The sequence below is a fragment of the Varanus komodoensis genome, unplaced genomic scaffold (genome assembly GCF_004798865.1).
Source record: "Varanus komodoensis strain SLA01 unplaced genomic scaffold, ASM479886v1 scaffold15, whole genome shotgun sequence".
Classification (NCBI taxonomy): Eukaryota; Metazoa; Chordata; class Lepidosauria; order Squamata; family Varanidae; genus Varanus; species Varanus komodoensis.
The window spans coordinates 3,693,492-3,706,822 of NW_025335440.1; the positions used below are offsets into that span (position 1 = coordinate 3,693,492).

Consider the following 13,331-nt stretch of genomic DNA (forward strand, 5'->3'; position numbering starts at 1 on the left):
AGCAAGTGTCTCCGGCACTCACCGACGCCAGTGCGACGGGCCCCCTTTTCTTCCTCCTCATCCAAATTAGGAACATCAGCAGCTCAAGCAGAGTGATGCGTACGTATGTACGGGACTGCGCAATGTAGTGTTGGGGGGAGAATCCCGCTCGCTGGCCATCTGGGCAGGGTTGCTATGATCATCATTTGGACAGAGCGCATTAACAATGTCAATGGTGCATTTACAGGTCGCAGGACTGCTGGGCACCATTTTTAGGATTTTAAGTGGAGAACACGCAATCCGCAGCTCAGTCCTCACAGAAAGAGCTAAATAGCACATTGTGAGGTGATTGTGAGAACAGACGGATTGTTTGCAAAAGCAGGCCTCAATCACCCCGTCAGGCCAGCTTGTGCTCCATTTCCATTTGCACACCAGAGGAGCACTTGCCCCAAGATGAAACTGAACAAGGGTGTGCAAAGAGGCCCTCAGTATCCGAGGGCTGTTGCGTGTTCTGCCATTTCACCTTCCTTTAACCTCAGCAATGGGCATGCAGCGCTGGTGCAAGAAGGAAAAGCCAAGGGGCCCCAAATTAGAAGGGGACTTCAGAATGCAAAGCTGTGTCCAATTTGGCCTAACTTTGGTTTGTCTGATGGACAATGCAGTCCTGTTAGGTACTGCATTCACCACTGTGTAGGACAACTCGCATAAAAGACGAGGTCAACATTTTGGGCTGTTTTTCTGGCATTTGCCCTGTCAGGCACATTAGAGGATGCCCAGTTTTTGCTTCACTATTTTCGCTTTCAAGGGTCACCTTATACACCAGTATAGGTGCGTATTTGTCAGCCGGAAGCTTCTAGACCCTCATAACATAATTGAAGACCTCATCAAGTCAGAAAACTATCGTATTTTTTCATGTATAAGACACTTTTTCTTAAAAACATTTACCTAAAATGGAGGTGCGTCTTATACATGGGGGACCAAGAGAACCATGGGTGTGCTGCGGGGGCGGGGGGACGATTGGCACGATCGCACGCGTGCGCGGGGGGGGTGAGGTGGGGCACACAGGCAGTGGCGGCTTGTTCACTGGAGATCAGTAGGAAAAGTGGGGGGCGTCCTATACATGGGGGCGTCTTATAGATGGAAAAATATGGTAAGTGAATTATCCAGTACAGTTGGGCACTCTGGCACTGGTATATACCAGTACTAATTTTTTAATGATTAGTAGAACTGAGCTTGTAAATACAATTGTCTTTATTATCTATCCTGATCTTTTAAAATGAATATAATATGATGAAAATAATTTTACCTGGTGTGTAAGACAACCCAATATTTGCTTTGCTATTTTCAGTTTTAAGGGTCGTCTTATATGCCAGTATATATGGTATCAATTTCCTACCAGGTGTTATTGGTCAATATAATCTCCAAAATGTTAGAGGTAAGATCTTTGATGACAACAATATGCATCCGCATCCACATCTGTGTATCTGCTTTACAAACCTGAACTAGTTTTACACCTGTTGAATTGAATTGCAAGATCAGAAGCAAACAGCGGTGCATTCTCTGGAGAACAGGCACCTATTTCCCAAGCAAGCCTCTTGCAAGACACACAATCCCTGTTCATGTGGGTATTGCCCTCCGTGGAATGCCAGGGAAGGCACTGGGCGACGCAAGGGCGCCCCTGTGGTTCCACTGGGCAGAGGCAACATGAGCAGAAGCACCTCCTCCCCAGCCTTCCCCGCAGCCCAAGCCCTGCTCTCTTGAGGTCCTGGAGCAAAGGAAAAAAGCAGCTTCTCCTTCCCTTGGGTAAAGGGACGAGGTGAAAGCACAGCACAAGACTGATCCTACTGGCAACCAGCTACTTTATTTACCCCCAGCCCTGCCAACAAAAGCATCGATCACAAGGTACATTAAAACAAAGGCAATGAGTGTCAACATCATTCAAATTAAACAGCTGTTCAAACAATCAATAGTTGTCACCATGAGGAATCAAAAGGACCAGCATGTTAGATCCTAAGAAATGTACAAGCTAATCAAAGAACAATCAAGTGAGATACAAAAGCAGAGATAATATATTGAACAGGCAGTGAAATCTGTTTCAACAGACTTTGGCCAAACAGGACAGACTTTGGGCAGCACGTAAAGATTGCACAGAGTGCCAGGAAGATTCTTAAGCAAGAAGCTCTGTATTCAACCCCTCAGTTGATGGGTAGGAGCTGCTATCGGACAAACCCCACCCAACTTAGCTTACAAAACTGACAGCCTTGCCCGTTTCCCTTCATAGACACCATGTCAGACTCTGCCCGCTCTGCGGAGTACAGTAACTTTGGCATCTGTGCCCTATTGGCGTACACTCCACCAGCCACCCGTTGGCCTTTGAGCTGGCCCGGATTGACTCTTCTTATATTCGTATACTTTCTCCCCACCCCTACCGAGACCATCACATTTTTTCTGAAATGGAAGGCCAGAATGTCGTCTATCTTGCTTCAAGAGGTGCACCTCCTCGGGAGCGTCCAGCAGGCCAGGGACAAGCAGCTCTCAGGGTGCAAGCGGCACTTTCGTTTCCAACTAGAACCCCAAAATCCACCTTGTGCAAGATGCACACAGAATCCTGAGCCCAGGAATCTGAGTTCAGTCCTGCCAGAAAAATTCCATCAGTTACTACAGGCCTCCTTCAGTAGTGGACGTGTGTGTGCGTGTGTGTGCGTGTGTGTGTGCGCGCGTGTGTGTGCTTGTTCCCTAAATCACTGGGAGTCAAAAAGCATTGCCCATCTACTGCCATCACCTACAGATCTGACTCGCCGGATGCTCCCTGCCCACGCCCTTCAAGATGAGCACAAAGGAAGAGCAAGGTGGACGCAAACCTGACAGTGAGCAGACCAGGTCAAATAAAACATCTTCCTTTAAAAGTTGCAGAGGGCAAAAATTTGGAGAAGGCGGGAAGGGATGACTAACGGTTCGGCTGCAGTGTTCGAAGGCCTGCTTCAGAGTCTAAAAGCAGGACCTACTCCCGAGTACATCTGCCTGGGACTGCACCGGTGCGGAGGAATTCTGCTCTCCACAAGTCCGAGGCTCAGCCAGCAGGTGGCTGCCAGAACGGGAGGAATGGCAGGGGCCATCTCCTCCCCTAGGCCTTGCTTTCTGTCCCTTTTTCGCAGAAGTGCTTTTGAGCGTGTGCACTGGGAAGACGGTGCCAGGAGGGGGCGCTATGGATCCCCGTCCCTTCAGTGGCATCCTTGCTGGCAGCCGCTGCTGTGCTTTGCATGGCCCTCCCCACTTGGATTTCGTCCTCCGAGGTCATACCAGTCCCTATGGACTTAGAGGGGGACCCCAAAATGCTCCACAGCCCCTCAAATCTTTTCCAGAGGCCCCAGAAGACCTTCAGTTTTTCAGAACAATATTTACTTAAATGTTAAAATGCACTTACGAGATACCCCCAAGCATTTGTGCTTGGACATGAGGCCTTGGAAATTCTGCTGCCATTTGCCCTCGCAGCTGGCTACTAGACAAGGGGGCAGAAATTGCAGGGGGACCCTCCCCCTGGTATTATGGAACACCAGGTCCCATCAGCCCCAGCCAGCCTGGCTACACCAGGATAGTCGCAGGCTTCACCTCCCTACAACTGCGTGGTAAACATTGGCAAGCACATGCATTCACGAGCTGCACCTGCACTGGCACGAGCGAAGAGGCTGCTTCCGAGAGGAACGCCTTGCAAAGAGCCCCTCCAACCCAAGTTTGCTTCCTGAGGGCGACACTTCCTTGAGGGCAGTTTGCAAATTGCTGCATTTTGGCGGGAGCTGTTGCTGAAGCCCAGGGTGAGTGGCTCACCACTTCTCTTCTCTTCCCATCACCTTTTCTCTTTTTTTGCTGCCAACCTACTCCCGCTTCTGGCCAGAAGCCTCTACTCAGGATTCTCGAAATCAGGCGGAGGACAGCACAAAGACTTAAAACTGCAGGTTGAGCACCCCTGATGTAAGAGCAGGTCTTGACCCACAAAATCTAGAGATGTTGCCAAGTTCCTTCCATCCTTGAGCTGCCACACAAAATCAGGCCCTGGAGTGCATGTCCCAGATTATTCATCTTGGGAAAACCATGTATTTAAAACCCAAGACCTCACACTACAGTTTCCAGGATTCCTTGGTAAAACTTTTGTCTTAAAACGTTGCCTGTAGCTTCAAGTCTCCATCATAAACATGACTCCTGTACACGCACTCTTAGTTGGTAGAAAAACGTGTGGACATTCCTGCACTCTGGGCACAGAGCTCTTCCATGCCAGCCAGAAGCCTCCATCGAGGTGGCTCACTCCAGGCTCCGCAGGGGTACATCTTGAGCAAAGAGCCCGAATCATCATGATTATGACAGTAATATTAATAATGAATTTCCGCTATTAATCAGAAACGCACTGCTCCCTCAATCCCAGCTATAAAACCCACAGATCAGGGAAATCTCAGGCTGGTTTAGCAAAGAAGACGGCACCTCCAGGCCAAAGAGAGGAAGTAACACTAACCGAAGGGGCAACCGAGGAAGGCCCTGATTTGGTGGGTGATGTTTTGGTGACCTTGAGCCCACAGTGGCCTTCAGGACAATGCGCTCGCAGTTTTCAAGGGACGGGACATTATTTCCAATCCCTCCCTCCCCTCCAGATTTACTGCCCCATCCGCCCCCTGCCCTCATTCAAATTTTGACTTGGCACATCTCCCTCTTCCCCGGATATTCAGGAGAAGCAGAAGACCCAAGCAGACGGTGGCTGGAGTACACATGGCAATGGGTTCCTTCAAAACCAAGAGCGTGTAGATGGCACCTGCAGAAGGAGGGAGAGAGCAGAGAGGCTCAAAATTACACAAATAAATCCCAGCAAAGCAAAGCAACGCACAAAACCCCAGTGAGTATCTTTTGCTGTCTGCACACTTGTAGGACCAGCTGCTTGTGCAAAGGCCTCTTCTTGTGCCTGGAATTATCAGAAACGGAGCTGTCCCAATCTTCTACTTTCAAAGTTATTTTTAGAACGGCCGATGTTCCACTGTGCACAGTAGCCACACCAGACACTGCCCTGGGAGATTTCCACCCTGAACCCCAGCAATTTCTAGTCCTGGTCCTAGTTCTGCCTGGTTCCATTCATTGTATGATATGCTTTTAATGTTATTTTCACCATGTATCGTAACAAATATATACACACACACAAATGCATGAGACACCCTTGCAGCTGAAAAATTCCCAGGGGCACTAAGCGATGTAAAATAAAGTAACTGGCAATCAAATCAGACTACATAAAAGAAATCAAGGAATCAGCAATAGAGATGATTTGTGGCGGGAATGTAGAAAATCAATAAAACAGTCAGACTGAAGAAAGCTAGATAATATGATGGCAAATAAGAGATAAATAGGTCTTGGCTCAACACCAGAAATACACTGGGTTCAAGGGAATGGAAACAGAGACCCTGCCAAGGCCCAGCTCGTCCTGCTTATGCAACACCATAAACCATATTAGACACCAAGCTGCCTGAAGCAGATTCCTGGCTTTTTGAAGCCCCAGTCCAGCCCTTCTCAGCACAGAAAGCTGTTTGACAGCAGCACTTGGCACTCCTGGCCAGCAGGGCAATGGGAATGATGGGGCCAGCAGTGCGATGCATGCAGACCCCGTCTGCCTAGGGAAGGGTGCTGGAAACACCACAGGGTTGCATGCTATTCGTAGTCTTGCCACCACCCCACCCCAGCCCTGTGTGGCCCTTTCGCCAGGCAGCGCCCCACTTTCTTTCTCCCCAGATGCCCTCTGCTGGGTCCCGTATATCTCTGGACAAGCTCACCTAGAGCAAGTCAGGAGCTGGATAACACAAATCTGACAACCGTTTTAAAAGAAGCAGAGCTGATAACATTGGCCAGAGCAAGAAATGGCACGTTTGCAAAACAGTCCCAAGCAATTGCGATCATGCAGATAAGCGTTAATTAAGGTCACGGTTTCAGTTTTAAAAGATGACAAGACACACGCGAAATCTCCAACTGCCTGCAAGCTTGGCCCCGGAGCCCCTCAACTGGATGGTGAAACTGATGGCTAGTGAGCCTCTGGTGCCCCCTGCTGGAATAAACACACAGTGGCACTGCCTAGTTCCTCAAGTGCTCAGAACGGGGACCGGCAAACCAGAGGCCCTCCAGTTGTTGCTGGATTGCAATTCCCATCATCCTTGATCATTGACTGGGCCTGCCAAGAGATGAGTCCTACATTTGGAGGGCCACACTGCCACCCTCACCCCAGCTCTGGAAGTTGGGTGACTTTTGACCAGGTTATCATTTATAACTGTTAAGAATTGATAGAGGAATCCTGCACCTTGAATAATGCTGTAGAAAAGGGACATTTCAGCAGGGAGAGATCGCATGAAGAAAGAACACTAGAGGAGCCATGACAGTCTGGCCACAGGCCCACTGAATCCAGCAGCCTGCTCACATGATGGTCATCCAGAGGCCCACATGCCATACTGAAAGGGGACCTGGCTTCCCTGCCTAAAGCCCCGGTCTAGCCTAGATTGAAAATGGCTCTCTCGACACACAGGAACAGAGTCCTTCACCAGACCTGCGCCCAACCCTCTCCTCCTTTTAGAAATGAATGAACCATGGATGGGATGCCCGTACCTATCATGACAATGGTGAGTACAAAATTACTGAGTTCCTGCAGCAGCTGGGGCCCAAAGGCCAACAGTAAACCTGCCACCACTTCTATCCAGCCCACCACTTCCATATAGTGGGCCGGCTCCGGCTTGTAGCCAAATTCCTTCAGGGGGAAGACATCCGCAAACTGCACAAACTGAGATTTCTGGAACAGAAAGGGAAGAAGTGTTAAATAAGGCAGGGGCTGGGGCTAACAAGGGGGAGTTCAAGGGTCACCCCACTTTGTCAAGGACCCCAGAACCCAGGCAGCTGAAGAAACAGGAAGGGTGCATGGTTTCCTGCAGAAACAAAAGGCGGTTGGCTTGCTGGGGTAACTGGTCCCTGTGAACGTGGGCCAAACAAAGCAGAACCGACCTTATCTTAATTGGATAACCCCATTTGCATGGAAGGCCTTTCTCCTTCTGGTCCCAGTAGGTCCCACCAGCAAGCAGCACAGCACACCCCTGTAATCCACCAAACTTTCTCAGACTCTTCTGTGGCCCCCACCACCCCGCTGCATTAGCCATGACAGCAAAAAAGAGTAATCCTTTTTGTAGGAAAGAAATGTACCAGGATGGGATTTTGCTTTTAAAACAAGGCACATGCTTCCCACATGCTTCACTTCCAAGAAAAACGCCCAAGTTTCTTCCCACCATACCGTCCCATCGGAGTGAAATGACAATGGGGAGTATGCAGACCCCCCACCCCAACCCCTGGAAATTACCCACCCTGATTTAGCAATGAAATTGACAACATTTTCTAAGTCTTCCCTTTCAATGCATAGTGAATACATATTAAATTCTAAGGTGCTTTCCTTTTCCTTTGAGATCCCCTCCCAGACATACTACCTTCTGGATGGTTTTGACAAACATAGGCGAGCAACTCCCTCACTGGCTAGTGCGTGCCTTTGATGCCTAGGACTGCACACTAAGTTTCATTTAATTTACCCACCAATGTCCAGTTGTTTCAGGCCACTTCTCCAGTTTTTAGCATTAATGCTGATGTTCATTTAATGGGCCTTAATCCCTATTAAGTGTGTATAACACACAATCAGCATTTCAGTGTGCTCCCCAGGTTGACACCATATCCATGCTTTGCAATTACTCTGACATGCCTGATGTGTGAGCCAAACAAAACAAAGCAACTCTGTCTCCCAACTGTGATTTAAAATTTTTGAGCATATCCAGTTTTATGCATTTATTTATAAATAAATGTATAACTGTGCTCCCCTCCAGAAAAGTCAAAGCAGCTTACATCATTCTCCTCTCCCTGCTCTCCGTGGCACAGAGCCATCAGGACCAGCAGTCATTGGTGGCCTTGCCCAGGAATGTGTCCAACCTTCCTTCAGAACCCCCCAAATTGGTGGTCACCAAAGATCTTACCAAGTCTGAAGAAGCCCTTCCTCTGGTCGCCCTGAATTCTCCTCCCACCCACTGCTTGGGATAACCTCCCAGGATTCCAGTTTTGTAAGAGTGGGAGAAAAATGTCTCACCCACCACTTCATACACTTCTAAGCGATCGCCTCTCACTCACATTTTCTAGTTAAACAATCCTCACCAGAAGCTGCTCCAGCTTTCGGATCATTTTAGTTGCCCTTTTCAGCACAGTGCCCCCTTTCTGCATGCGGGGGAGGGGGGGAGTTGCTTCTAATGCCCTGGTGCTGAACGTGTTGACTTGGGAATAGGCACCGCTTTGTTCTGGAAAACGAACCTCTCCCTTAAAAGTTAAAATTGCAATACAGCATAAGGCCCTGCAACTCTGTCTGTGCCCAGCCAGCTCCTTCTCACTAAAAATATGGGGGGAGGGGATGCTGCAGTGACCAGCCCCAGCATGTCCACGCTGCTTCGCTGCTGCCCCATCCCCCGCCCTCCCCTGGGGCCCGGGGCGCGGGTGGCGGCCTGGAACGCTCGGGCCGGACTTCGGCACAGAGGGCGGCCCTGGCTGCGCTGCTGCTGACACAGTGGCTGTCAATAAGGAACGGCCGCTATCTCAGGTAAACAGACAAAGAGCTCTCTTGCGTGTGTTTATCGCACGGATCCGATTTCGGATTTCAAGAAAGGCCTCCCGGGACTGGGAAACTGTTTTCGCGTCGGGGGCGGGAGGAGACAGCGGCCGCTCTCCAGGGCGCGCTCGCCGCAGGCCCGACGATTCAAATCCGCGCCCAGATCGCGCCAAAACGCTCTCGCGGAAAACGGCCGGGCAAGGGGCGCGCGACTGGGAGGGGAGCGCGCTGCGCTGGACGGGCCGGTCGAAGCCCCAGCGAAGCCCCGCTGAAGTCGCGTGCGGCTACAGAGATAGGCGAGGCCAGAGGCCAGGACCCTACGGCAAATGAAGCCTAGACCTGGGCTGGCAAAAGGCACAGCAAGGGCCGAGAGGACAGCCCGAGCCCATGAATGTGTCCTCGGACGCAAGCTCCTTTGTGCTCGAGCGTACCCGAGGGCCACTCATGCAATGCAGCGCGCGCCTGCTGCGTGAGCGACCCCAGGCGCTTTCCTGGAAAAGAAAGGCCCCGATCCGAGGTGCCCTAACACGGGAGCAAGTCCCGTGGAGCATCGTACGAAATTTACTTTTGTGGCGCTTTCTGAGCTTTGCACTAAACTAGAGAAACCTCTGCACATCTCGGGTGCAGCCTCCGCTGGGAGACAGCACCTGGGAGTGAAAGGGCACCCCGTGCACGCCTACTCGCGGGTAACAACCGCGCCCACCCACCCAGGGGCTTGGGCCGCTGGAGATCCCACCACGGATCGGCTGCAGAAGCAAGCCCCCTCCCAAGTAAGCCTGCACTAAGGATCGGCTGCACCGGCCCAAGCCGGGGATGGCCACGGGGGAGCATCCCCAAGCCAGCGGGCAGCCCGCCGCCCACGCGCCCCGCTGCAAACGGCGGCACCGGAAGGGCCGATCCGCGCGCGCGCGCGCGCCAGGCGGCTCACCAGCTGCAGGTGGAGGTCGCCCGAAACGCGCTCGGTCAGCTTGACGGCCCCGCAGGCGGAGAAGAAGAGGCCCAGCAGCACGCGGATGGCCGAGAAGAGCAGCGCCATGGCTGCCCACTTGCCCCGCCCCGCCTGCTTGCTGCCTGCGGGCCGCCCGGCGGAGGAGGAGGAGAACGGGAAGGGGAGGAGACGCGGCCGCCAAACATGGACTCGGTTGCTCTCCGCTGGCCGAGCCCGCGAACCGGCTGCGGAGCAGGCACAACGCCACGGGCCACGCTTCCTGGAGCCGGCGGCCGTCTGCAGAAAGCGAAGGGCTGCAACGCGTGAACGGGGGGTCCTTGAAAGGAAAAATGACGGGATATACATTTGAAAAACGCGTGAGCTGTGGCATCTGCAAAACAACCCTCATCCCAATTTAACTCCAAATGAAGGGATGATGAAGGTGCAGCCATAACACAACATGGCACAAGAACTTTTCTCTTTGATGCGACTGACCAACGTTCTGTAGGATTGGGATGCAATGACATCTAGCTGTAACTGTGTGTGTGCGCGTGGAACAGCGAATCCAGACTGACTCCTCTCTGTTCCTAGAATGACCCAGCTGGGTCAGCGCAGACAAGATAACCTTGGCCTTAGGTAGTTTCTTACAGAACTGCTTCCATGCATATGCTAAGATGTTTACACCATTTTAAAATTCCCAGCTTTAAAATGAGACAGTCACTTTTCAAGAATGAGCACCCATAGTGAGAGGCTCGGAAATGCTTTTGTTTTTAGTGCTGCGTCACTTTAAAAAAGGACAAAATTAAAAAAGGACAAAATTAAAGGTGTTGATATGACCTACAAAGCCCTAAACAGCTTGGGTCCTGGCTACCTGAACGAGCACTTACGTCCGTATATGCCCGACCGCCCTTTGAGATCTGCGGGAGAGTCCCTTCTCCGGGAACCCTCCATGAAAGAAATTAGGAGAGTAAGTACCCGGAGGAGGGCTTTCTCTGCGGTGGCGCCCAACCTATGGAATTCACTCCCCAAAGAGGTCCGCCTGGCACCATCGTTACTGGTTTTTCGGCGCCAGGTAAAGACCTTTTTATTTAAACATCATTTCAATTGTTAAAACATATGATCAGGCCATGGCAACTTCTTCTTCCTTCTCTTTCTCCTCCTATATTTTTATTTTATACTGACAATTTTAATTTTATTTTTGTAAATCAATGTATTTTTTGTATTTTTATATTTAATGGTAATTTATTATGTACTATTGTATTTCAATGTATTTTATCATGTTGTAAGCCGCCCCGAGGTTTCGGCAAGGGGCGGCATAGAAATGTTATAATAATAATAATAATAATAATAATAATAATAATAATAATAATAAGAATAATAAAGTGGTAACTCCAGGGGCTGTCCACATAAGTTCGTTGCATTGCAAACGCAGAACAGCAATGCTACCAAGGGGCCTGTCTGATTGCAAAACCCAAGCACTGGAAACTTAGCATATGGCAGCCTAGGAAGGTATGCATGTTGAGGGTATTACTTTTTTAAAAATCCATTAATTTTAAGGTGTTTCAAGCCTGCACCGTCATGTTCAGCCAGTGGATGGCTAACTCTAGCATAGTGTCTTGCAACTGATGCAACTTCAGTGGGGAAGGGAGGAAGTCGTCTGAGGGACAGAGCTACATGGCTGCGCCCTCCTCTGTACTGTGGGGGCGGCCCTTTTATCGGAATGGAGTAGACAGACCCTCTGTCCAGTGGCTATAGGCTGCACCACGGCATAAACCATACCCGGAGGTGGCAACGCTTACGGCTTTCCTCAGCCAAGACAGGCACTATGTGCCCAACTGCATAACTTTGCAAAGCTGTGAACTATTTGGGAAGGAGACAAGATTACTAAAGACCAAGGCACCCATGAAAGGGAAAGACAACATGACAAAAAGATAAAAATGTGAATCTGTGACTCAGTTAAAAGAGTAAGGGTTCAATGATATATGTCATTACCTGAAAGTAAATCCCAGTGAAATCTATAGGAGATTCTTACACTTGCACTGCTAGAAATGGAAGGGGTTGAGTTGGGCAGATCTGAAGGAGGAAACAGTATATCCATTCATTATATCATTCATTACCAAGAAAACCTGTCTTCCAATAAAGGAAGTATATATAATTTATGTAATTGGTAGAAGGGATCACAGTAAATCCAATACTTGATTATTCAGAATTAAGCCCACTTAATTAGGCCCACTGAAGCCTCACTTCAGTGATGTTTACTGAAGCCTTAGGTAGGAAAACTGTTTAAAAACAAAAGGCAAATATTACAGCAAAATATGGAGTATCATATGCATACATAGTATAACCTATTCATTTCATTTTAAAGTGTTCAACATGTGGATAATGCTAAGATGGAAAGGGTTACAATGTACTCAATGGATTTTGTTTAGTTTAGACAAAATAGAATATTTTATAAACACTGCTGGTTTTGTGACCACCATATTGTCAAAAATGAAAGGCAAGTAGAAATAATGAAAAATACAGCTCTGAGCTGCAATCTTAGCTATGCTTACCTGGGAGTAAGCCCCACTAAATTCAGTGGGGCTTATTTCCGAGCAGGAATGACAGAATCTGCCCCAGTCATGCTCTGTATGAACCCCTGGAGAGATCAGGGCCAAACATAATAGCATAGCAAAGCTCCCACAGAATGCCCATTTAGAAGAAGAGTGAGAAGAAATTAAAAACAGCAGTCACAAAAGGTCAAACATTTAAACACTATTTAAAAAGTTTTAGTATACTAACCCCCTCTGTGTTTTGAATTTCAACACCCATCAATCAGGAATGCTGGGAGTTGGTGTCCAAACACTTTGGGAAAGGTTGCTATAGGCCAAGCTTGGGGTTCCAAAAAAACAAAAAGAACTGTTCAGTGAATCATTCCTAATTTTAAGCAACTTTTAACATTAAGCTGTTTTGCTTTTTTTAAAAAAAGTTTCACAGCATAGTAGTCAACTCATTCATTCCTGTGGTTACCATCCAGCATGAATGCTATTAATTCAGTACATGGAATCTTCATGCTTTAAACATGCATGACTACCGCCTGCGCATACTGGACCAGTCAAATGCCCAGCCCCAGGTATGGAATAAATTCACCCCTATTGTCCTTTAGCTGGTAATGCATTCCACCCAAGATTTATTTGTGGAGAGTACTGGATGCTTGAAAATGTAGCATTGTTTTGGTACCTGTTAGTATACAGAATTTCTGCAAGCCAGTGTCCTGGCAAAACCGCCTTCCCAAACTCTTCCTGGCTGTTATAGATGGCCAAAGCTTTTGAGCAGCTTCCCACCCCACTCTGCAGGCCATCTTCAGTACCTATAGGCTCACTGGGGCCTCAAGACTGAGCGCACTCAACCTATGGCCTCTCTCTTCCAGGAAGTCTTCATCCAGTGATTCAGTATCTGTGCCCTCCTTCCCACTGGGGACATAAACATGGATCTCAGTCTTTGGCCTTCTAATCTGGGGCAAAGAGGGATCTGCCCTTGGCAGTGGTACACAGGTCATACCATTGACCATTAAATTCTGCAGCCTGGGAAGAGGAGGCCTGTGAACAGCCAACTGGCCGAATCCTAAGGGTCCTGGCTGGAGGTCACTCCTGGTCTTGCTGGGAGACGGCTTTGCAGTAAGTCGTACAGGGCTGGAGAAATGGAGGTAGGTGCATTTTCCCGTCAAGCGGTTGCCTGAGCTCACATTGAAAGAGCTGTTCCGCCTTCCACCACTTTTTGAATGAACTGGTCCAGCAGGAAGTTCTA

General features: G+C 49.2%; 1 protein-coding gene across 1 annotated transcript; it reads right to left on the minus strand.

The window, feature by feature from the left end:
* Positions 1–1,818: 1,818 nt before the first annotated feature.
* On the minus strand, positions 1,819–9,667 carry TMEM35B (transmembrane protein 35B). Its single transcript, XM_044425272.1, has 3 exons — positions 9,546–9,667; positions 6,601–6,781; positions 1,819–4,777 (listed from the first exon to the last, which is right to left on the minus strand). The coding sequence occupies exons 1-3, from the start codon at positions 9,651–9,653 to the stop codon at positions 4,647–4,649; spliced, it is 420 nt and encodes a 139-aa protein (XP_044281207.1). The 5' UTR covers positions 9,654–9,667; the 3' UTR covers positions 1,819–4,646.
* Positions 9,668–13,331: the final 3,664 nt, after the last annotated feature.